The 27,189-nt window shown below is 46.8% G+C and overlaps 1 protein-coding gene across 1 annotated transcript in view; it reads right to left on the bottom strand.

Moving 5' to 3' along the window:
• The window catches only part of LOC311128750 (adenylate cyclase type 5-like), a gene marked incomplete at both ends in the record, with an annotated part of 52,517 nt that extends 28,370 nt beyond the window's left edge, over nt 1–24,147 (bottom strand). Inside the window, 6 exons of the mRNA XM_084160999.1 lie at nt 7,260–7,397; nt 8,808–8,949; nt 9,386–9,544; nt 19,402–19,529; nt 23,390–23,501; nt 24,113–24,147. Of these exons, the coding sequence (XP_084017125.1) occupies nt 7,260–7,397; nt 8,808–8,949; nt 9,386–9,544; nt 19,402–19,529; nt 23,390–23,501; nt 24,113–24,147 (714 nt within the window). The remainder of the gene's footprint in view (nt 1–7,259; nt 7,398–8,807; nt 8,950–9,385; nt 9,545–19,401; nt 19,530–23,389; nt 23,502–24,112) is intronic.
• Nucleotides 24,148–27,189: the final 3,042 nt, after the last annotated feature.

Below are 27,189 nucleotides of genomic sequence, written 5' to 3'. Positions count from 1 at the left end.
AAATGTGTGGGCAGAACTGAAAAAGCGTGTGCGAGCAAGGAGGCCTACAAACTTGACTCAGTTACACCAGCTCTGTCAGGAGGAATGGGCCAAAATTCACCCAACGTATTGTGGGAAGCTTGTGGAAGGCTACCCCAAACATTTGACCCAAGTTAAACAATTTAAAGGCAATGCTACCAAATACTAATTGAGTGTATGTAAACTTCTGACCCACTGGGAATGTGATGAAAGAAATAAAAGCTGAAAGAAATAATTCTCTCTACTATTATTCTGACATTTCACATTCTTAAAATAAAGTGGTGATCCTAACTGACCTAAGACAGGGAATTTTTACTAGGATTAAATGTCAGGAATTGACAGTTTAAATGTATTTGGCTAAGGTGTATGTAAACTTCCGACTTCAACTGTACATCCAACTGCGTAGTGTATATTATTCTGCCAGAGAGAGACTGTCGCAGCTGTCTGACTGTGAACTATGGTAACATTTTATTGCTTATATATGTAAACTATTGCCTCATCCATTCCCTTGTTACTACCTTTCTTGCCCAAGGATGCAATTTTACAACAACAAAAAAATGTCGCAGCTGGACAATAATTGACAGACAGAAAATACTTACGCCCACACTCACTCGCTGAGCTCTTCGTATTCAATGATTTCAGACACTGATTTCAGATTCATCAGGGAAGAAGAGATGACCAGAAATAATTATCGGACTCAAATCTGCACACCAAAAACCTTGGGGTGAAGACAATAGTATGCAGGTGCTATGATTGGAACCAGATTCAGTTAATTATCGTATTGACAGAGAGTTGTTGAGTTCATGTTAAGAGAGGAGATGATAGGAGGGGGGAGGGGATGAGATGATAGGAGGGGGGAGGGGAGGGAAGGAAAGGAGAGGAGAGCACAGCAGGGAGAGAGAGGAGAGGAGAGGAGAGGAGGAGAGGAGAGAGAGAGGAGAGGAGAGGGAGAGGAGAGGGAGAGGAGGAGAGGAGGGGAGAGGAGAGGAGAGAGAGGAGAGAGAGGGGAGGGAGGGAGAGAGAGCAGAGGAGCGGGGAGCGCAGGAGAGGAGAGAGAGAGGAGAGAGAGAGGAGAGGAGAGGAAGGAGAGGAGAGGAGAGGAGAGGAGAGGAGAGGAGAGGAGAGGGAGGAGAGGAGGAGAGGAGAGGAGAGGAGAGGGAGAGAGGAGAGAGGGAGAGCAGAGGAGGAGGGGAGGAGAGGAGGAGGAGAGGAGAGGAGAGGGAGGAGAGGAGAGGAGAGGAGAGGAGAGGAGAGGAGAGGAGAGGAGAGGAGAGGAGAGGAGAGGAGAGGGGAGAGCAGAGGAGCGGGGAGGAGAGGAGAGGAGAGGAGAGGAGAGGAGAGGAGAGGAGAGGAGAGGAGAGGAGAGGAGAGGAGAGGAGAGGGAGAGAGAGAGCAGAGGAGAGAGCAGAGGAGAGAGCAGAGGAGAGGAGAGGAGCTTAGTGGCAGGTAGCTTAGTGGTTAAGAGCGTTGTGCCAGTAACCGAAAGGTCGCTGGTTCTAATCCCCGAGCCGACTAGGTGAAAAGTCTGTCGATGTGCCCTTGAGCAAGGCACTTAACCCTAATTGCTCCTGTAAGTCGCTCTGGATAAGCACGTCTGCTAAATGACTAAAATGTTTACAAAAATGAGAGCAGAGGAGAGGAGAGGAGAGGTAAACAACAAAAGAGTGGTCTGATAGTTGCCATAGCAGCATTGATTTAGCTCAGTGGGAGGTCTGGGGGAACAGAAAGAGGAAACTCAATATGGTCACACCACTCTCAACGATATGCTGTCATTCTATTGTTTATTTTCTATGTGTGTGTGTTTGTGTGTGTGATATTCTCTTTGGGATTCTGAGTGATGATGATATTCTGCTACAAATGGGACCTTACTGACTGAATGTTTTGGCATTTATTCATCCCTGTTGCCCACGTATTGTATTGTGACAGAGTGAGTAGTCCTCGAGAGACTTGCTGGAGAGGTAAACCATAGTGTGGTGGGCCAATGATTGCTGCCTCCCTGCTACCCCCTCTACCTTTGAAACTATACGGTAGCTTTCTGGGCATTCAATAAAGCAGGGTTTCCCAAACTCGGTCCTGCCTGTTTTTTTTTTGCCCTAGCACTACACAGCTCATTCAAATAACCAACTCATCATCAAGCTTTGATTATTTGAATCAGTTGTGTAGTGCCAGGACTGGGTTTGGGAAAGCCTGCATTACAGAATGCAAATGATTTCCATCATCGTCTCAGAAGATTGAAGAGAAACGTGGACATAAGGAATAAATGTGTCACTGTCAATGCTGACAGTTCTGGATTTGTAGGGGGGGATTAAAGCATCTGTTAAATGACTATTATTATATGCACCTGTGGTTGTTTTGCTCTGTGGTCTGAGGGTATTTCACCATTCTGTGTTATATCAGACTTTATCCCACTGACGTCTACACAGGCAGGAAGCACTTCATGTCTACACAGACAGGAAGCACTTCAGCCCACTGATGTCTACAGTCGTGGTCAAAAGTTTTGAGAATGACACAAGTATTGGTCTTCACAAATTTCGCTGCTTCAGTGTTTTCAGACATTTTTGTCAGATGTTACTATGGTATACTGAAGTATAATTACAAGCATTCCATAAGTGTCAAAGGCTTTTATTGACAATTACATTAAAGTTTATGCAAAGAGTCAATATTTGCAGTGTTGACCCTTCTTTTTCAAGACCTCTGCAATCCGCCCTGGCATGCTGTCAATTAACTTCTGGGCCACATCCTGACTGATGGCAGCCCATTCTTGCATAATCAATGCTTGGAGTTTGTCAGAATTTGTGGGTTTTTGTTTGTCCACCTGCCTCTTGAGGATCGACCACAAGTTCTCAATGGGATTAAAATGATTAAGGTCTGGTGAGTTTCCTGGCCATGGACCCAAAATGTCGATGTTTTGTTCCCCGAGCCACTTAGTTATCACTTTTGCCTTATGGCAAGATGCTCTATCATGCTGGAAAAGGCATTGGTCGTCACCAAACTGTTCTTGGATGGTTGGGAGAAGTTGCTCTCTGAGGATGTGTTGGTACCATTCTTTATTCATGGCTGTGTTCTTAGGCAACATTTTGAGTGAGCCCACTCCCTTGGCTGAGAAGCAACCCCACACATGAATGGTCTCAGGATGCTTTACTGTTGGCATGACACAGGACTGATGGTAGCGCTCACCTTGTGTTTTCCGGATGCCCCAAACAATTGGAAAGGGGATTCATCAGAGAAAATGACTTTACCCCAGTCTTCAGCAGTCCAATCCCTGTACCTTTTGCAGAATATCAGTCTGTCCCTGATGTTTTTCCTGGAGAGAAGTGGCTTCTTTGCCTCCCTTCTTGACTCCAGGCCATCCTCCAAAAGTATTTGCCTCACTGTGCGTGCAGATGCATTCACACCTGCCTGCTGCCATTCCTGAGCAAGCTCTGCACTGGTGGTGCCCCGATCCCGCAGCTGAATCAACTTTAGGAGACGGTCCTGGCGCTTGCTGGACTTTCTTGGGTGCCCTGAAGCCTTCTTCACAACAATTGAACCTCTCTCCTTGAAGTTCTTGATGATCCGATAAATAGTTGATTTAGGTGCAATCTTACTAGCAGCAATATCCTTGCCTGTGAAGCCCTTTTTGTGCAAAGCAATGATGACGGCACGTGTTTCCTTGCAGGTAACCATGGTTAACAGAGGAAGAACAATGATTTCAAGCCCTTTCTCCTTTTAAAGCTTCCAGTCTGTTATTCTAACTCAATCAGCATGACAGAGTGATCTCCAGCCTTGTCCTCGTCAACACTCTCACCTGTGTTAACGAGAGAATCACTGACATGATGGCAGCTGGTCCTTTTGTGGCAGGGCTGAAATGCAGTGGAAATGTTTTTTTTTTTTTTTTTGGGGGGGAGGATGGATCAGCTTAATATTGCAGATAGATTGTATCTTCTATCAATGTAATTGTCTGCATCACTTCCAATCCCCCATGTTTTTTATATATATACTCCCCTTTATTACTTTTCAACCCCGCCATCCTTTCCCTACTTGGAGTAAATTAGTGAACAACAATGCCCAGGCCTCTACTTTCGGTCTATACTTACTATCTACACCTTATGGACACAGTTAATTTTACAATAATTGTATTATATATATATATTTTATTTTATTTTTTTGCTCCTGAACTTCTTCTACTCTCAACCTCTCCGATCATTTTCATGATGTCCATCCGGTTTGCTTCTATATGCCATATCTTTCTAACTGTGCTCTTTCCCAAAAGCTCCCAACATACAACCTATATACTTATTATGGACACAGTATGCTTACATTATTAGCTATCTTTGTTATTATTTGTTGTTATTTGTTATTAGTCCCATCCTTCAACTCTATTCAAAACCTCCCATCTATCTCTTAACACCATCCATATAGGATTTCTATTTGCCATATATATTTCAACCGTACTGTGATGTTTTATAAAAGTTCTGAACCTTTCTATTCTCATTGCTTCTACAGATTGTGAATTAAAAATAAACATTTTTGCTAAAAGTATTATTATATTATTGATCGATTGACTATGACTTTTCAGATCACCCAGTAATGCTATCTGCAAGGTTAGCTCCAGGTAAATATTGCAATCCTTTAGCCATTCCTGGACCTGTGTCCAAAAACAAGCTACAAATGGACAGAACCAAAACAAATGATCTAATGATTCTGTCTCTTCACAGCAAAATCTGCAGAGCTGGGAAGATTGTATCCCCCATATAAATAACATTATATTGGTAGCAAGAATTTTATATAATAATTTAAATTGAAAGATTCTAATTTTTGAATCCGGTGTCGTTTTGTGTGTCAGTTCATAAACACTATGCCATGGGATCGGTACGTCAAAAATCTCTTCCCAACTATTTTGCAATCTATATGGGACGGCTGTCAAGTCTTTGGTCCTTAAGTGAAACTGATATACTTTTTTATTTATCACAGTTTTCCTTAACCAATTATGTTCTTTAATGCAAGGCCGACAGACAAGTTCCTTACTTTCTCCCCCTTCCACTTTCCTCTTCCACTTTTGCAGTAAGGCTGCAATTATTTGGTTGTAATTTTGGGTAGAGCAGACATTTCCATATGTTTTTGTTAGCTGCATGTGCGACATAACTCCACCAGTCCTACCGATGATATCATTTACGAAGATTATACCTTTTTTAAACATTCTGTCAAAAAATAAAGGTTTTTTGTCAATTAGTATATTTGAATTTAACCACAATATTTGTTGCATTATTTGTCCTGTCGTTTCTGGAGGATTAAATTGAAATTGCAACCAACTTTCTATGGCTTGTTTTAGAAATAGTGATATTTGGGAGATTATTTCCTTTTCAAATAACTGCAAATGAGTTGTTGTAATCTGAATAAAGGGAAAAAGGCCTTTCTTGAACATTGGGTGAGACAATCTTACTAATTTGCTTGAGAACCAGTTCGGATTTAAGTATAACTTTTGTATGACTGAAGCTTTTAGTGATAGGTCTAATGCTTTAATATTTAATCATTTCTGTCCTCCAAATTCATTGTCACGATCGTTATGGGAAGAAGCGGACCAAGGCGCAGCGTGAGAAGCGTACATCTTTTAATGAGTGTACACACAACGAACCAAAACAATAAACGATACATGAAGTCCTAGGTTAAATACACAAACCTTCCGGAACAAGATCCCACAATACAAAAGTGCCAACAGGCTGCCTAAGTATTACTCCCAATCAGAGACAACGAGAATCAGCTGCCTCTGATTGGGAACCACCCTGGCCAACATAGAAATACAACGATCTAGAACAAAACATAGAAAACTATAACATAGAACCTACACACCCTGGCTCAACATTAAAGAGTCCCCAGAGCCAGGGCGTGACATTCATATTCATTATATAAATATGCCCTTTTAATTTTGTCTGGCTTGCCGTTCCAAATAAAATTGAATATTTTTTTCTCATAAAATTAATAAACTGGAAATGTTTTTTGGGGATTAAGTTCATTTTCATGGCAAAGATGGACTTTGCAATTAATTGCAATTCATCTGATCACTCTTCATGACATTCTGGAGTATATGCAAATTGCCATCATCAAAACTGAGGCAGCAGACTTTGTGAAAATTAGTATTTGTGTCATTCTCAAAACTTTTGACCACAACTGTACACAGACGGGAAGCACTCTCTCTCTCTCTCTCTCTCTCTCTCTCTCTCTCTCTCTCTCTCTCTCTCTCAGCCACCGGGGCAGGGACATACACTGAGTGTACAAAACATTAGGAACACCTGCTCTTTCCATGACATAAACTGACCAGGTGAATCCAGGTGAAAGCTATGATTCCTTATTGATGTCACTTGTTAAATCCACTTCAATCAGTGTAGATGAGACAATTGAGACATGGATTGGGTATGGCAGTAGGTGCCAGGCACACCGGTTTGTGTCAAGAAATGCAACGCTGCTGGGTTTTTCACACTCAACAGTTTCCCGTGTATAAAGAATGGTCCACCACCCAAAGGACATCCAGCCAACTTGACACAACTGTGGGACGCATTGGAATTCAACATGGGCCAGCATCCCTGTGGAACGCTTTCGACACCTTGTAGAGTCCATGCCCGACGAACTGATGCTGTTCTGAGGGCAAATGGGGGGGGAAATCTGTTCCCAAGTATTCCCACGCATAAATAATGTGATCGTATCCCAATGTAATCAATGTTTGAAATGATTATTATTTTGTCAAATACTATATCTTGGGCAGCAGGTATAGCATTGGGGTTAGAGCGTTCGGCCAGTAACCAAAAGGTGAAAACCTGTCGCTGTGCCCTCGAGCAAGGCACTTAACCCAAATTGCTCCATGGGTGCTGGACAACGGTGACCCTGGCCGTGATCCCACTCCCTGCGGGTGTCTCAGGGGGATTTGGGATATGCAAAAAACTCATATGTATTAAACACTTGTACAAGTGTGTAACAGGAAAAATATAAGCACCCTCCAAATTATTATTATCTGTTCGGGATTCTAAATATAGAGTATTCCTGAATTGGGGTGAGGGCAAATATAGTAAATATAGAGTTTCCTGAATTGGGGTGAGGGCAAATATAGTAAATATAGAGTTTCCTGAATTGGGGTGAGGGCAGAATATAGTAAATATAGAATATTCCTGAATTGGGGTGAGGGCAGAATATAGTAAATATAGAGTATTCCTGAATTGGGGTGAGGGCAGAATATAGTAAATATAGAGTATTCCAGAATGTTATCTCACCATCCTCTTCATCTCCTTGGAGATCTGGTTTCCTCCCATGTGGTTGTAGAAGGGCCGGTCGGTCCAGTGGCCCGTGTTGTGGGTGACAGAATTGGCGCGCTGACGGTTCATCTTGGCTATCATTGCCTTCTCTTCTTTCTGAAAGGCAAAGGAGACAGACTAATATATTGAGGGATGGTAATGGAAAAGGTCACTCTGGGAAGTCGGAAGGAAGCTACCAATGTAAAATCCTTTATTAATGAACCATAAAAGGCGCATGTTTAAATGTTTAAATGGTTTTACTGACTACCGGAACCCAGTTCCCCTGGCTGGCCCCCTCTTTCCACCCATGACACAGGCTGACAGATATAGTATATTGTATTTCTAGAAGTTGAATTCCATGCATGCTCACAATCACTAAATCTACTGTAGATCAGTTACATGTTTTTCAATGGTTCCTTCTACAATTAAATATGGTTAAAAGTATTGATAGCTGATCTGGGATGAATGTAGTGATTCAACCTGGACGGGAAAGGTAGCGAACTCTAAGGTTGTGTCTCAAATTGCACCCTATTCCCTATAGTGCACTAGGTCAACTGTATTGCACTCTATAGGGAATAGGGTCTCATTTGGGACGCACACTAAAAGTTATCACTAATGTAACAGGGGGACCAACCCATTCCCAGTTCATCCATAGGTTAGAATGGAGTATATAGTAATATGATACATGTGAAAATACACATGATATGATTTGTTAGCTGGATTAGAGTCAAAACTTGTGATATCGCCACAGGACTGATGTGATATGACCCACACACACACACACACACACACACACACACACACACACACACACACACACACACACACACACACACACACACACACACACACACACACACACACACATAGTTTTATTTATGGTAGAGTCACCCAGGTGCCCAGAGTATATGGGAAAGTTTATTTCCCATATGTAATAATTACATTGGACATCTTACTCATATCTGTGTAATGAATAGGGATGTAGCTCAGTTGGTAGAGCATGGCGTTTGCCATGCCAGGGTTGTGGGTTCGATTCCCACGGGGGGTATGAAAAAAAAAAAAACTGTAAGTCGCTCTGGATAAGAGCGTCTGCTAAATGACTAAAATGTAAAAAAAAAAAAAGTGAAATTAATACATTGGAGCACTTACTCAATCTTACTCTGTTACTATATCTTACTCTGTTGCTCTGTTACTCTCTGTTACTTTCTGTACTCTATGTTCCTCTGTTACTCTATGTTACTCTTTGTTACTCTATGTTATTGTCTGTTATTCTATGTTACTCTATGGTACTCTCTGTTACTCTCTGTTACTCTATATTACTCAATTACTTTATGTTACTCTATTTTACTCTTATGTTACTCTGTTACTCTATGTTAATCTGTTACTCTGTGTTACTGTTACTCTCTTATCCCTTTCTACCTTTTTCTACACACAGACACAAACACACACACACACACACACACACACACACACACACACACACACACACACACACACACACACACACACACACACACACACACATACCCTTTTCTGGCTGCAGCCCACGATGAGGTAGGTTTCTATGTTATGCTTCTTCAGATAGATGTTCCTCTCTCCTCCTGATCCTGGCTCCACCTCATAGTCTCCACTCAGGTAGTTCAGAGTGGCCTTGGTGATGTGGATCCGCCTGGCACAGTAACACACCAATGATTTACTGGGCACACTGGACAGGGATTGACAGTATTCATTCATTCATTAATTTTATGTTTATACCATAAAAAAATTATGATGTAATATTGTCATATTCATAATGTAGTGTAAATCTTTGTTTCCCATTTACTTTTACAATGTGAAGTCAGATGAATGAATGGGTACAGTACAGTATGTTTCACTTGTGGCTACTAGGTGTGACAACATATGCATTGTACATAAACTGTGTATTCACTGAGACTAGGGTTTAGTTCCAAACTCCATATTCAAATTATGCTAAGAATGAATGCTCAATACATAGCTTCATTCTATGTGGAACTCTAAGTAGTATGCTAATGTATATTGGAACACAGCCTAGTAGTGTCAATGGGTGAGTGACTGTGTACTGGTTTGTCGGGATTGTCCGGACGTACCCTGCCGCACCCCCAGCCTCCATGTGATTGGCTAACGTGACATCGTTGGACCACACGTCAAACTGCCACTTCCTGAGTCCCAGCACCCCACAGTGGACCCTGCCGCTATGGATTCCCACACGCATGTTCACGTTGACCCCCGTCACCTCTCTCACCAGCCTGGATCACAGACACAGACAGAAACAACTGAGCACTGATTGACAGATTGACCACATCATCAAGCAATAGAAGGGAGTAAGAGGAACAGGAAAATGACAGGAAAATAACACACGCATGAGTAACAGTAATGCTTCCACAACTATAGCAAACTGAATCCACAGGAAGTTCTCCTTCCTTGCAGTGAGGCTCCAGTATGTGTGTGTCCTATCTCTGGCTAATGCCTGACCGACCACTTGACTGACTGACCAACCGACTGACCGACTGACTGACCGACTGATTAACCGACTGACTGACCACTTGACTGACCGAATGACCGACTGACTGACTGACCGACTGACTGACCGCCCGACTGACCGACCACTTGACTGACTGACTGACTGACTGATGGACTGACTGACCGACTGCCCGACCGACTGACTGACTGACTGACCGACTAACTGACTTACTGACCGACCAACTGACCGATCACTTGACTGACCGACTGACTGACTGAATGACTGACTGACCGACCGACTGACCGACCGACCAACCGACTGACCAACCACTGGACTGACCAACTGCCTGACCGACTGACCGACTAACAGACTGACTGACCGACCACTTGACTGACCGACTGACTGACTGACCGACTGACCGACCGACCACTTGACTGAACGACTGACTGACTTACTGACCAACCGACTGACCGACCACTTGACTGACGACTTACTGACTGACCGACTGACCGACTGACTGACCGACCACTTGACTGACCGACTGACTGACTGACAGACTTACTGACCAACTGACCGACCGACCGACCATTTGACTGACCGACTGACCGACTGACCGACCAACCGACTGACCGACCGACTGACCGACTGACCAACTGACTTACTGACCGACGAACTGACCGACCGACTGACCGACCACTTGACTGACCGACTGACTGACTGACCAACTTGCTGACCGACTGACCGACCACTTGAATGACCAACTGACCGACTGTCCGACTGACCGACCACTTGACTGACTGACTGACCGACTGCCCCACCGACTGACTGACTGACCGACTGACTTACTGACCGACTGACCGACCGACTGACTGACCACTTGACTGACCGACCACTTGACTGACCGACTGATTGACTGACTAACCGACTGACTGACCACTTGACTGACTAACCGTCTGACCGACTGACTGACTGACCACCCGACTGACTGACCACTTGACTGACCGACTGACTGACGGACTGACTGACCGACTGCCCGACCGACTGACTGACTGACCGACTGACTTACTGACTGACCACTTGACTGACCGACTGGCTGACTGACCGACTTACTGACTGACCAACTGACCAATCACTTGACTGACCAACTGACTGACTGACCGACTGACCGACCGACCGACCGACCGACCACTTGACTGACCGACCGACTGACTGACCGACCACTTGACTGACCGACTGACTGACTGACCGACTTACTGACCAACTGACCGACCGACCGACCATTTGACTGACCGACTGACCGACTGACTGACTGACCGACTGACCGACCAACCGACTGACTGACCAACTGACTTACTGACCGACCAACTGACCGACCGACTGACTGACCGACCACTTGACTAACCGACTGACTGACCACTTGACTGACCACTTGACTGACCGACTGACTGACGGACTGACTGACTTACTGACCGACTGACCGACCGACTGACTGACCACTTGACTGACCGACTGCCCGACTGATTGACTGACTAACCGACTGACTGACCACTTGACTGACTAACCGACTGACCGACTGACTGACTGACCACCCGACTGACTGACCACTTGACTGACCGACTGACTGACGGACTCACTGACCGACTGCCCGACCGACTGACTGACTGACCGACTGACTTACTGACCGACTGACCGACCGACTGACTGACTGACCACTTGACTGACCGACTGGCTGACTGACCGACTTACTGACTGACCAACTGACTGACTGACCGACTGACCGACCGACCGACCGACCACTTGACTGACCGACTGACTGACTTACTGACAACCGACTGACCGACCACTTGACTGACCGACTTACTGACCGACCGACTGACTGACTGACCACTTGACTGACCGACTGACTGACTGACCGATTTACTGACCAACTGACCGACCGACCGACCATTTGACTGACCGACTGACTGACTGACCGACCAACCGACTGACTGACCAACTGACTTACTGACCGACCAACTGACCGACCGACCGACCACTTGACTGACCGACTGATTGACTGACTAACCGACTGACTGACCACTTGACTGACTAACCGACTGACCGACTGACTGACCACCCGACTGACTGACCACTTGACTGACAGACTGACTGACGGACTGACTGACTTACTGACCGACTGACCGACCGACTGACTGACCACTTGACTGACCGACCACTTGACTGACCGACTGCCCGACTGATTGACTGACTAACCGACTGACTGACCACTTGACTGACTAACCGACTGACCGACTGACTGACTGACCACCCGACTGACTGACCACTTGACTGACCGACTGACTGACGGACTCACTGACCGACTGCCCGACCGACTGACTGACTGACCGACTGACTTACTGACCGACCGACTGACTGACTGACCACTTGACTGACCGACTGGCTGACTGACCGACTTACTGACCGACCAACTGACCGATCACTTGACTGACCGACTGACTGACTGACCGACCAACCGACTGACCAACCACTTGACTGACCAACTGCCTGACCGACTGACCGACTGACAGACTGACTGACCGACCACTTGACTGACCGGCTGACTGACTGACTGACTGACCGACCGACCACTTGACTGACCGACTGACTGACCGACTGACTGACTTACTGACAACCGACTGATCAACCACTTGACTGACCGACTTACTGACAGACCGACTGACTGACCGACCACTTGACTGACCGACTGACTGACTGACCGACTTACTGACCAACTGACCGACCGACCGACCATTTGACTGACCGACTGACCGACTGACTGACTGACCGACTGACCGACCAACCGACTGACCAACTGACTTACTGACCGACCAACTGACCGACGACTTGACTGACCGACTGACTGACTGACCAACTTGCTGACCGACTGACCGACCAACTTCCCCGACCACTTGACTGACCAACTGACCGACTGACTGAGTGACTGACTGACCACTTGACTGACAGACCGACCGACTGACCGACCACTTGACTGACCGACCACTTGACTGATCGACTGACCGACTGACTGACCACGTGACTGACCGACTGACTGACTGACCGACTGATCGACTGACTGACTAACTGACCGTCTGACTGACCGACTAACCGACTGACCTACTGACTGACTGACCGACCGACTGACCGACCACTTGACTGACCGACTGACCAACTGAATGACCGACCACTTGACCGACTGACTAACTGACCGACTGACTGAATGACCACTTGACTTTCGACTGACTGACCGACCGACTGACCGACCGACCGACTGACCAACCACTTGATTGACGACTGACCGACCGACCGACCGACTGACTGACCGACCACTTGACTGACCGACTGACTGACCGACTGACCGACCAACCACTTGACACACTGACCGACCGACCAACCATTTGACTGACCGACTGACTGACTGACCAACTTACTGACCGACTGACCGACCGACTGACCGAACACTTGACTGACCGACTGACTGACTTACTGACCGACTGACTGTCCGACTGACCGACTGACTGACCGACTGACTGACCGACCATTTGACTGACCGACTGACTGACTGACCGACCTATTGACCGACTGCCCGACTGACCGACCGACCACTTGACTGACCGATTGCCCGACTGACTGACCGATTGACTGAATGCCCGACTGACTGACCGACTGACCGAATGCCCGACTGACTGACCGAATGCCCGACTGACTGACTGACTGACTGACCACTTGACTGACCGACTGACTGCTGACCAACTGACTGACTGACCGACTGACTGACTTACTGACAACCGACTGACCGACCACTTGACTGACCGACTTACTGACCGACCGACTGACTGACCGACCACTTGACTGACCGACTGACTGACTGACCGACTTACTGACCAACTGACCGACCGACCGACCATTTCACTGACCGACTGACCGACTGACTGACTGACCGACTGACCGACCAACCGACTGACTGACCAACTGACTTACTGACCGACCAACTGACCGACCGACTGACTGACCGGCCACTTGACTGACCGACTGACCGACTGATTGACTGACTAACTGACTGACTGACCACTTGACTGACTAACCGACTGACTGACCACCCGACTGACTGCCCACTTGACTGACCGACTGACTGACGGACTGACTGACTTACTGACCGACTGACTGACCACTTGACTGACCGACCACTTGACTGACCGACTGACCGACTGATTGACTGACTAACCGACTGACTGACCACTTGACTGACTAACCGACCGACTGACTGACTGACCACCCGACTGACTGACCACTTGACTGACCAACTGGCTGACTGACCGACTTACTGACCGACCAACTGACCGATCACTTGACTGACCAACTGACTGACTGACCGACCAACCGACTGACCAACCACTTGACTGACCAACTGCCTGACCGACTGACCGACTGACAGACTGACTGACCGACCACTTGACTGACCGACTGACTGACTGACTGACTGACCGACCGACCGACCGACCACTTGACTGACCGACTGACTGACTGACCGACCAACCGACTGACCAACCACTTGACTGACCAACTGCCTGACCGACTGACCGACTGACAGACTGACAGACTGACTGACCGACCACTTGACTGACCGACTGACTGACGGACTCACTGACCGACTGCCCGACCGACTGACTGACTGACCGACTGACTTACTGACCGACTGACCGACCGACTGACTGACCACTTGACTGACCAACTGGCTGACTGACCGACTTACTGACCGACCAACTGACCGATCACTTGACTGACCAACTGACTGACCAACCACTTGACTGACCGACTGACAGACTGACAGACTGACTGACCGACCACTTGACTGACCGACTGACTGACTGACTGACTGACTGACTGACTGACTGACCGACCGACCGACCACTTGACTGACCGACTGACTGACCGACTGACTGACTTACTGACAACCGACTGATCGACCACTTGACTGACCGACTTACTGACCGACCGACTGACTGACCAACCACTTGACTGACCGACTGACCGACTTACTGACCAACTGACCGACCGACCGACCATTTGACTGACCGACTGACTGACTGACCGACTGACCGACCAACCGACTGACTGACCAACTGACTTACTGACCGACCAACTGACCGACCGACCATTTGACTGACCGACTGACTGACTGACCGACTGACCGACCAACCGATTGACTGACTAACTGACTGACTGACCACTTGACTGACTGACCGACTGACTGACCACCCGACTGACTGCCCACTTGACTGACCGACTGACTGACGGACTGACTGACTTACTGACCGACTGACCGACCGACTGACTGACCACTTGACTGACCGACCACTTGACTGACCGACTGACCGACTGATTGACTGACTAACCGACTGACTGACCACTTGACTGACTAACCGACCGACTGACTGACTGACCACCCGACTGACTGACCACTTGACTGACCAACTGGCTGACTGACCGACTTACTGACCGACCAACTGACCGATCACTTGACTGACCAACTGACTGACTGACCGACCAACCGACTGACCAACCACTTGACTGACCAACTGCCTGACCGACTGACCGACTGACAGACTGACTGACCGACCACTTGACTGACCGACTGACTGACTGACTGACTGACTGACCGACCGACCGACCACTTGACTGACCGACTGACTGACTGACCGACCAACCGACTGACCAACCACTTGACTGACCAACTGCCTGACCGACTGACAGACTGACAGACTGACTGACCGACCACTTGACTGACCGACTGACTGACGGACTCACTGACCGACTGCCCGACCGACTGACTGACTGACCGACTGACTTACTGACCGACTGACCGACTGACTGACTGACCACTTGACTGACCAACTGGCTGACTGACCGACTTACTGACCGACCAACTGACCGATCACTTGACTGACCAACTGACTGACCAACCACTTGACTGACCGACTGACCGACTGACAGACTGACTGACCGACCACTTGACTGACCGACTGACTGACTGACTGACTGACTGACTGACTGACCGACCGACCGACCACTTGACTGACCGACTGACTGACCGACTGACTGACTTACTGACAACCGACTGATCGACCACTTGACTGACCGACTTACTGACCGACCGACTGACTGACCAACCACTTGACTGACCGACTGACTGACTGACCGACTTACTGACCAACTGACCGACCGACCGACCATTTGACTGACCGACTGACTGACTGACCGACTGACCGACCAACCGACTGACTGACCAACTGACTTACTGACCGACCAACTGACCGACGACTTGACTGACCGACTGACTGACTGACCAACTTGCTGACCGACTGACCGACCAACTGCCCGACCACTTGACTGACCAACTGACTGACCAACTGACCGACTGACCGACTGACTGAGTGACTGACCGACCACTTGACTGACAGACTGACTGACCGACCGACTGACCGACCACTTGACTGACCGACTGACTGACCACGTGACTGACCGACTGACCGACTGATCGACTGACTGACTAACTGACCGTCTGACTGACCGACTAACCGACTGACCTACTGACTGACTGACTGACCGACTGCTTGACTGACCGACTGACCGACTGAATGACCGACTGACCGACCACTTGACCGACTGACTAACTGACCGACTGACTGAATGACCACTTGACTTTCGACTGACTGACCGACCGACCGACTGACCAACCACTTGATTGACCGACTGACCGACTGACCGACCGACCGACTGACTGACCGACCACTTGACTGACCGACTGACTGACCGACTGACCGACCGACCGACCGACCGACCACTTGACTGACCGACCAACTGACCGACTGACTGACCGACCACTTGACTGACTGACTGACTGACCGACTTACTGACCGACCGACCACTTGACTGACCGACCGACTGACTGACCGACTGACCGACTAACCGACTGACCCAATGACACACTGACCGACCGACCGACCATTTGACTGACCGACTGACTGACTGACCAACTTACTGACCGACTGACCGACCGACTGACCGAACACTTGACTGACCGACTGACTGACTTACTGACCGACTGACTGTCCGACTGACCGACTGACTGACCGACTGACTGACCGACTGACTGACCGACCATTTGACTGACCGACTGACTGACTGACCGACCTACTGACCGACTGCCCGACTGACCGACCGACCACTTGACTGACCGATTGCCCGACTGACTGACCGATTGACTGAATGCCCGACTGACTGACCGACTGCCCGACTGACTGACCGAATGCCCGACTGACTGACTGACTGACTGACCGACCACTTGACTGACCGACTGACTGACCAATTGACTTACTGACCGACCAACTGACCGACCACTTGACTGACCTACTGACTGACTGACCAACTGACTGACTGACCGACTGACTGACTTACTGACAGACCAACTGACCGACCACTTGACTGACCAACTGACTGACCGACTGACTGACTTACTGACCGAACGACTGTCCGACTGACTGACAGACCACTTGACTGACTGACTGACCGACTTACTGACCGACTGACCGAACGACCACTTGACTGATAGACCGACCCACCGACCGACTGACTGACCGACTGACTGACCGACTAACTGACTAACTGACCGACTAACCAACTGACTGACTGACCGACCGACTGACTGACCAACTGCCCGACTGACTGACCGACTGACTGACTGACCAACTGACCGACTGACTGACCGATTGACTGACTGACCAACTGACCGACTGACTGACCGACCGACTGACCGACCGCCTGACCAACCGACTGACCGCAGTGACTCAGGGGAGAGAGAGAGAGAAAGAGAGAGAGAGAGAGACAGAGAGAGAGAGAGAGAGAGAGGCAATGCGTTTGTGTGGTCTTTCTTTATAAGATATGGCCGGTGGTATACTGTAATCATCCCAACCACATTATGACGTCAGAACTAATGTTCTAAGGCAGGACCACCTCAGAGCAGTCGTTGAATCAACCTCTGCAGACAAATTAGGCTAAGTGCCTCTTCACGGGTATAGAATTAACTTGATTTGAACTTGCCAACTGTTTGGTTTCTCAGTACTGGGAGTGGAGTAGAGTACAATGGAACTAATGCACACATGCCTCCTACCACCTCTCTGGAACAAAGACCTGCACAACCTGTGGCTCTCCAGTACCAGGGTAGAAGAAAAATCCTTTCTAGACGAGGGTGTTTTACCGTGAGCTGTGCTGGACAGAGCCAGACCCGATCAGGTCTGTTGCTTTCCATTGACATACACATTTATATAATATAGACAGTTTACAGTGCTTTCAGAAAGTATTCACACCCCTTGACGTTTTCTACATTTTGTTGTGTTACAGTCTGAATTTAAAATTTATTAAATTGAGATTTTGTGTCACTGGTCTACACACAATACCCCATAATGTCAAAGTGGAATTGTGTCTAGAATTTTTTTACAAATTAATACAAAATGAAAAGCTGAAAAGTCAATAAGTATTAGTATTCAACTGCTTAGTTATGGCAAGCCTAAATACGTTCAGGAGTAAACATTTGCTTAAAAAGTCACATCATAAGTTGCATGGACTCATTCTGTGTGCAATAACATTGTTTAACATAATTTTTTTATGACTACCTCATCTCTGTACCCCACACATACAATTATCTGTAAGGTCCTTCAGTCACAAAGACCAGGGAGGTTTTCCAATGCCTTGCAGAGAAGGGCACCTATTGGTAGATGGGTAAAAAAATAAAGCTGACATTGAATATCCCTTTGAGCATGGTGAAGTTATTAATTACATTTTGGATGGTGTCACTACAAAGATACAGGCGTCCTTCCTAACTCAGTTGCCGGAGAGTAAGGAAACCGCTCAGGGATTTCACCATGAGGCCAATGATGTCTTTAAAACAGTTACAGATTTTAATGGCTGTGATAGGAGAAAACTGAGGATGGATCAACAACATTGTAGTTACTCCACAATACTAACCTAATGACAGAGTGAAAAGAAGGAAGCCTGTACAGAATAATATTCCAAAACATGCATCCTGTTTGCAATAAGGCACTAAAGTAAAACTACCAAAAATCTGGCAAAGAAATAAACTTCATGTCCTGAACAAAAAGCGTTATGTTTGGGGCAAATCCAACACAACAGATCACTGAGTACCACTTTTCATATTTTCAAGCATGGTGGTGGCTGCATCATGTTATGGGTATGCTTGTCATCGGAGTTTTTTTTGGGATAAAAATAAACGGAATAGAGCTAAGCACAGGCAAAATCCTAGAGGAAAACCTGGTTCAGTCTGCTTTCCAACAGACACTGGGAGACAAATTCACCTTTCAGCAGGACAAGTGAATACTTACACTACCTGTCAAAAGTGTGTCCAAACGTTTGACTGGTACTGTATGTAAATTTAAATGTTTTCATTTTGTCATTATGGGGTATTGTTTTTAGAAAAATATATTTAATCCATGTTAAACTCAGGCTGTAACACAACAAATGTGGAATAAGTCAAGGGGCATGAATACTTTCTGAAGGCACTGTATATGTATTTGGCCGTGTAATACTCACGAGATGGCCTCAATCATGTCCACCCCCATCTCCACACAGCAGGATGCATGATCAGCCCGAGCCTCTGGCAGTCCAGACACACAGTAATAGCAGTCACCCAGGATCTTAATACGCAGGCAGTGGTTCTCCTGTTGACACACACAGCATACGTTGTATTATTCTTGTGGGGACCTAAAATGTATTTCTATTCAAAATCCTATTTTCCCTAACCCCTAACACTAAACCTTACCCTTACTCTTACCCTAACCCTAACCCCTAACCCTAACCCTAACCTTAACTCTACTCTTAACTCTTAACCCTAAACCTAACCCTAATTGTTACCCTAATTGTAACCATGAACCTAACCCCTATGTCCAAAATAGCCATTGTCCTTGTGGGGACCTGGGAAAAGTCCCCACGACCCCAAGAGGGAGAATTGTACTTGTTTTGCTATCCTTGTGGGGATTTTGGGGATTTCAGGTCCCCACGACGATAGCAATACAAGTCCACGTATTGCACACACACACACAGAATATGTTAGTGTGCTAATAGCATTTCCTTTATACATTAGAGGGTTTTACATACCATGAATACAATAAGGTTGTTTCTTGCCTGCTTATTGAAATGCACTTTGTATTGTCTTTCTGGATAAAAGCCTCTGCTTAATAACTAAAAGCTCATTGTAAAATTTAAAATAATGCCTTAGCATTTAAAACCTGACCAATATACAGTATATAGGCTACAGAATGCTGGCTTGACATTTTTCCAACACTTGGGATAAAACTGGAGATCTGCGATGTACAGTACCATTCAAGGGTTTTTCTTTATTTTTACTATTTTTTACATTGTAGAATAATAGTGAAGACATCAAAACTATGAAATAGCACATATGGAATCATGTAGTAACCAAAAAAGTGTTAAACAAATCAAAATATATTTTATTTTTGAGATTCTTCAAATAGCCACCCTTTGCCTTGATGACAGCTTTGCACACTCTTGGCATTCTCTCAACCAGCTTCACCTGGAATGCTTTTCCAACAGTCTTGAAGGAGTTCTCACATATGCTGAGCAATTGTTGGCTGCTTTTCCTTCACTCTGCCATCCGACTCATCCCAAACCATCTCAGTTGGGTTGAGGTCGGGGGATTGTGGAGGCTAGGTCATCTGGTGTAGCACTCCATCACTCTCCTTCTTGGTCAAATAGCCCTTACACAGCCTGGAGGTGTGTTTTGGGTCATTGTCCTGTTGAAAAACAACTGATAGTCCCACTAAGCACAAACCAGATAAGATGGCATATCGCTGCAGAATGCTGTGGTAGCCATGCTGGTTAAGTGTTCCTTGAATTCTAAATAAATCACAGACAGTGTCACCAGCAAAGCACCCCCACACCATAACACCTCCTCCTCCATGCTTTACGTTGGGAACTACACATGCGGAGATCATCCGTTCACCCACACCGCATCTCACAAAGACACGGCGGTTGGAACCAAAAATCTCCAATTTGCACTCCAGACCAAAGGACACATTTCCACCGGTCTAATGTCCATTGCACGTGTTTCTTAGCCCAAGCAGGTCTCTTCTTCTTATTGGTGTCCTTTAGTAGTGGTTTCTTTGCATCAATTTGACCTTAAAGGCCTGATTCACAGTCCCTCTGAACAGTTGATGTTGAGATGTGTCTGTTACTTGAACTCTGTGAAGCATTTATTTGGGCTGCAATCTGAGGTGCAGTTAACTCTAATGAGCTTATCCGCTGCAGCAGAGGTAACTCTGGGTCTTCCATTCCTGTGGCGGTCCTCATGAGAGCCAGTTTCATCATAGCGCTTGATGGTTTTTGCGACTGCACTTGAAGAAACGTTCAAAGTTCTTGAAATGTTCAGTATTGACTGTCCTTCATGTCTTAAAGTAATGATGGACTGTAATTTCTCTTTGCTTATTTGAGCTGTTCTTGCCATAATATGGACTTGGTCTTTTACCAAATAGGGCTATCTTCTGTATACCCCCCTTACCTTGTCACAACACAATTGATTGCCTCAAACGCATTAAAAAGGAAATAAATTCCACAAATTAACTTTGAAGAAGGCACACCTGTTAATTAAAATGCATTCCAGGTGACTACCTCATGATGCTGGTTGAGAGAATGCCAAAAGTGTGCAAAGCTGTCATTAAGGCAAAGGGTGGCTATTTGAAGAATTTGAAATATAAAATCTATTTTGATTTGTTTAACACTTTTTTGATTACTACATGATTCCATATGTGTTATTTCATAGGTTTGATGTCTTCACTATTATTCTACAATGTAGAAAATTGTAAAAATAAATAAATACCCTTGAATGAGTAGGTGTGTCCAAACTTTTGACTGGTAGTGTATGTGTAGTGTATGTGGTATGTATGTGGTATGTGCATTGTTACCCCTATATAATGTACTGTCACTTATGAATAAATACCTAGTCTAAATACCAAATCCCTCATGCCACAGATATTTTAAGGGTTTGGACTTTCACATCGGTTAGTGATGAATGACATCGGAAATGTATTGTTCCCAGTAGGAACGTCGAGGTCTGGAAGCATATTCAAGGAATTACTGTTCTTCCTTTTCTGGGAATTGGTACTGCAAAAAGCCCTCTTTATACAGTATGTTATAAATAGATAACTTGTTTTTATCTTGTTTAATACAAATACCCTGCAGTGTAAAAGACTGTTAATAACTATGTCCCATTATTTCCCTCATTCTCACTGTAAACAACATGGCTTTGTAAGGTGAAAGTCCTACTGCACTCCATTATCGCTGTTTTACACACTATAAACAAATCCTTCTATATAGTGCCAAATAATGGTTCTTTGTAACCAAAGCGGAACCCTTTTTGGTGCTATATGGAACCTTTTTTTGAAGGTTCTATAAAGTACCATGCTCATAAGGTTCTAAATGGAACCAGTATTGTGCTATAAAGAACCATTTTCTAAGGTTCTATAAAGAACCATTAAAAAAAGCTTCTATATAGCACCAAAAAAAGGATTCCGCTATGGTTGCAACCCTTTTGGAGGCTGTATAGAACCATTTTTAATGGTTCTTTATAGAACCTTTATGGAGAAGAACCGTTCTCAATCTCAAAGGTTCTTTGTAGAACCATACAGGGTTTTTTATTCTGGTTTTATTGTTGTGTTTACTAACAAGTTGAATCAGGTGTGCTAGCTCTGGAATGGCTGGGGGTCCCTGAGGAGAGAATGGATAACTACTGACTTAGTCAACCGTTCTCAATTGGCACAAGGTCAAATGTGAGTCTTTCACAAGACACCGTCACTGGCCATAGTCATATATAACATGTACTAGCATAGCACAACAGATTAGATAAACTGGAATGACATTCTCACTCACAGTTGCACAAAAAGAGCTGTGAACAAACCCAAAACATTCTAATGAGCCACCGCCCCTACATTGTAATTATCACTAAAAGAGGAAAGAACCCTTTTTTGAACCGCAAAGAACCATTGAAGGGTTCAAAGTGTTCTTTGGGTCAGTATGGTTCCACATAGAAGCATCACCCTTCCCAAATAATCCTTGAGGAACCCCCATTTGTTTGTGTATACTGTAAAATACAGAAAATAGGCTAGTGTGTGTGCTTGACGGTTTGTTATTAATATAATGGGGGTGGGGGGCGGAACAACACAGGGTGATCACATGCAACTTAAGAGAAAAATAAAACAAAGATACGTTAATGGAAAGTTTTAGTAATCATTCTACGTGTCTTCTAGAACACATAGCTGAGAAGCTGAGCTTGTCCTTGGTATGACATTAAAATGTACCGGTTGCTTGGCAGAGTACTGTAAATATCCAGCCTTATAGTGTGTGTGTGTGTGTGTGTGTGTGTGTGTGTGTGTGTGTGTGTGTGTGTGTGTGTGTGTGTGTGTGTGTGTGTGTGTGTGTGTGTGTGTGTGTGTGTGTGTGTGTGTGTGTGTGTGTGTGTGTGTGTGTGTGTGTGTGTGTGTGTGTGTGTGTGTGTGTGTGCTCTCACCGCGGCCAGCTTGTCGAAGCGGGCGAACAATTCGTTGAGAGTCATCACCAACTCCTGGGCAGTACACTGGGACGCCAGACTGGTAAACCCTTCAATGTCTGCAAACAGGATGCTGCAAGACACACACACACACAGAGAGAGAGAGAGAGAGAGAGAGAGAGAGAGAGAGAGAGAGAGAGAGAGAGAGAGAGAGAGAGAGAGAGAGAGAGAGAGAGAGAGAGAGAGAGAGAGAGAGAGAGAGAGAGAGAGAGAGAGATAGCTCCAGTTACTTCTGTAGAAAACATACATGCAAGCAAGTACAGAATGATTCTTCCTTAATACAGTACTAAGTCCCTCTTCACATACAGAGAGATTGAACTCTGTCCTCCTCAGTATCTTACAGCCAACCAGACATTGAACTCAGCACAGTGCTCAGTATCTTACAGCCAACCAGACATTGAACTCAGCACAGTGCTCAGTATCTTACAGCCAACCAGACATTGAACTCAGCACAGTCCTCAGTATCTTACAGCCAATCATCTTACAGCCAATCATATATTTGTTGTTATATGTACAGTATACTTTGACAATGTAAGTAATTTAACTTGCCATGTCAATAAAGTCTACTGAATTGAAATTGAATTGAATTGTGATCGAGACAGACAGAGAGAGAGAGAGAGACAGAGAGAGAGCGCGAGAGAGAGAGAGAGAGAGAGGAAGAAAATAGCAGCTTCACAGGCTCACATGAGTCTCACAGGGGACACACAGCCCAGCTCCATGCTGTACCACTAGCTGCCCTGCCTGGGGACACACAGCCCAGCTCCATGCTGTACCACTAGCTGCCCTGCCTGGGGACACACAGCCCAGCTCCATGCTGTACCACTAGCTGCCCTGCCTGGGGACACACAGCCCAGCTCCATGCTGTACCACTAGCTGCCCTGCCTGGGGACACACAGCCCAGCTCCATGCTGTACCACTAGCTGCCCTGCCTGGGGACACACAGCCCAGCTCCATGCTGTACCACTAGCAGCCCTGCCTGGGGACACACAGCCCAGCTCCATGCTGTACCACTAGCTGCCCTGCCTGGGGACACACAGCCCAGCTCCATGCTGTACCACTAGCTGCCCTGCCTGGGGACACAGCCCAGCTCCATGCTGTACCACTAGCTGCCCTGCCTGGGGACACACAGCCCAGCTCCATGCTGTACCACTAGCTGCCCTGCCTGGGGACACACAGCCCAGCTCCATGCTGTACCACTAGCTGCCCTGCCTGGGGGACACACAGCCCAGCTCCATACCACTAGCTGCCCTGCCTGGGGACAAACAACCCATCTCCATGCTGTACCACTAGCTGCCCTGCCTGGGGACACACAGCCCAGCTCCATACCACTAGCTGCCCTGCCTGGGGACACACAGCCCAGCTCCATGCTGTACCACTAGCTGCCCTGCCTGGGGACACACAGCCCAGCTCCATGCTGTACCACTAGCAGCCCTGCCTGAGGACACACAGCCCAGCTCCATGCTATACCACTAGCTGCCCTGCCTGGGGACACACAGCCCAGCTCCATGCTGTACCACTAGCTGCCCTGCCTGGGGACACACAGCCCAGCTCCATGCTATACCACTAGCTGCCCTGCCTGAGGACAATACATATTGCTGGAGCTACTCCCAGTAGGCCGGTACTCACATATTGCTTACACCTGGACAATCCAGTGACTGTGGTCTCTTTCAGCTGGAGCTACTACTTGCCTTTACCTATGGAGTGGAGAGGCATTGAGCATAGGAGCATAGCAGAGGAGAGGAGAGGGGGAGGAATGGAAGCGGAGGATGGGGATGCTGCCTTCTAACTGATCTGGGATCTGTGTGGATGTGGATACTCATTCTGGGGGTTGAACCAAGACAAATAAACAACGACAAACGACAAGGCTGCATTCTCATCAGTCTTTTTCTTCATCATTCAAGAGTCAAGAGCCTTGATTGAAATGGAAGCTCCACCGGTGCCACTGTTGTATTTAGATAAATGTTCTGTTTACCAAGTGATGGCTACAGAATACTCTCTCCTTTTTTTGTCTCTGTTCAGTTTTGTCAGGGGATTATACTGTAATGTCCAGTCCCCCCTGGTCTGTTTTCTGTGTGATCCCGGATTGGCTGGCTGACACAGACACAGGCACGGCAGATCATTAGAACCAGACCAGACCACATCCGTTTAAACATAGATTATCAGCTTGTACTTTAACTGAGGACAGGGTTGCACAGAGGCTATATTTAGACACAAATACAATCCATGTGCCTCCCACAACCAGCGGATTAAGAGCACCACAAATATGATCTCCCAGAAAGCAGTATGTTCCATTCTCCTTTGGCAGGACCATAGATTTATATTTGGGCTGGTTTGGAGGGGTTAGGTGGGCAGAAAAAAGGAGTAGAGAGAGCTGTGTCATGTATTCAAAATCTATGTAATCAGTACCTAGGGGATGACTCATCAAATCTTGGATGGATGCATATCCTAAAACGTTGATGTTTTTCTCTAAAGGGACATTCATCACATAGTAACCTACAGTAGGTTACTGATCAGACCTCAAGGCATTCAGAGACTCAAGGGTGTCCATCATTCAATACTAACCTTGAGCAGGTATTTCATGTCAGAAGAACGTAAGTAAGTTAATTGTCTACTATTTAGAAAAAAAACATGTACTATAAATTACTGTATGAATTATTTCCTTGATTTGAGACATTCACAAGAAAAATACATTCACAAAAACAGTACGTCACCACTGAGAGAAACACGTCAGATGGTTGGTCATTCTGCAATCACTTCACCACATGAGGTAGGTACACTGTCCCCAACTCTCAGTGTTTTGCACTACAGTAAATCTGCTGTAAGTCAGTTCAAGTGGTGTATAATCTGTACTTTGATGGAGAAACCTTCATTTCTGTAAAACAACAACAAGGCACAGGATGGAATATCAACCCTTTTACAGCTTGGGCTGAAACGTGACACCAGAGCTGCAACAGAGCAAAAGGCAATACGTTGTCAGGAAGTTGTTTGTTCCAGTTTGCCTCAACGCTTGCTTGTCAGCCAAGCCAGGGACCGCGTCCCCCCGCCCCCCCCCCCCCAGGGAAAGAATGCAGAAAGAGAGAGAGAAAAGACTTCCTGCTCCCTGACCGCGTTTCCCCCGGACCTCCTGGCACTGTAATAGACAATCCGCCTTTCATCTCTATAGCTTGACCCTTCAGCACTGTTGATGGTGGGCTCTCCCTCATTATCTCTCAGCCTCTCTCCACTTCACTCACCTCACTCTGCATACATTCCCCTCTCTCTTCCTCCTCCCACTCTCTCTCCCTACCTCCCTCCTTCTCTGCCTCTCTCCACATCACTCACCTCACTCTGCATACATTCCCCTCTCTCTTCCTCCTCCCACTCTCTCTCCCTACCTCCCTCCTTCTCTCCCTACCTCCCTCCTTCTCTGCCTCTCTCCACTTCACTCACCTCACCTCGCTCTGCATACCCCTCTCTCTCCCTACCTCCCTCCTTCTCTCCCTACCTCCCTCCTTCCCGGCCTCTCTCCACTTCACTCACCTCACCTCGCTCTGCATACCCCTCTCTCTTCCTCCTCCCACTCTCTCTCCCTACCTCCCTCCCTTCCCGGCCTCTCTCCACTTCACTCACCTCACCTCGCTCTGCATACCCCTCTCTCTTCCTCCTCCCACTCTCTCTCCCTACCTCCCTCCTTCTCGGCCTCTCTCCACTTCACTCACCTCACCTCGCTCTGCATACCCCTCTCTCTCCCTACCTCCCTCCTTCTCTCCCTACCTCCCTCC

This window comes from Coregonus lavaretus, assembly GCF_964263955.1.
Source record: "Coregonus lavaretus genome assembly, chromosome: 5".
Classification (NCBI taxonomy): Eukaryota; Metazoa; Chordata; class Actinopteri; order Salmoniformes; family Salmonidae; genus Coregonus; species Coregonus lavaretus.
The sequence above is the reverse complement of the archived record's forward strand: the minus strand, read 5'-3'. Positions and strand labels throughout refer to the sequence as shown.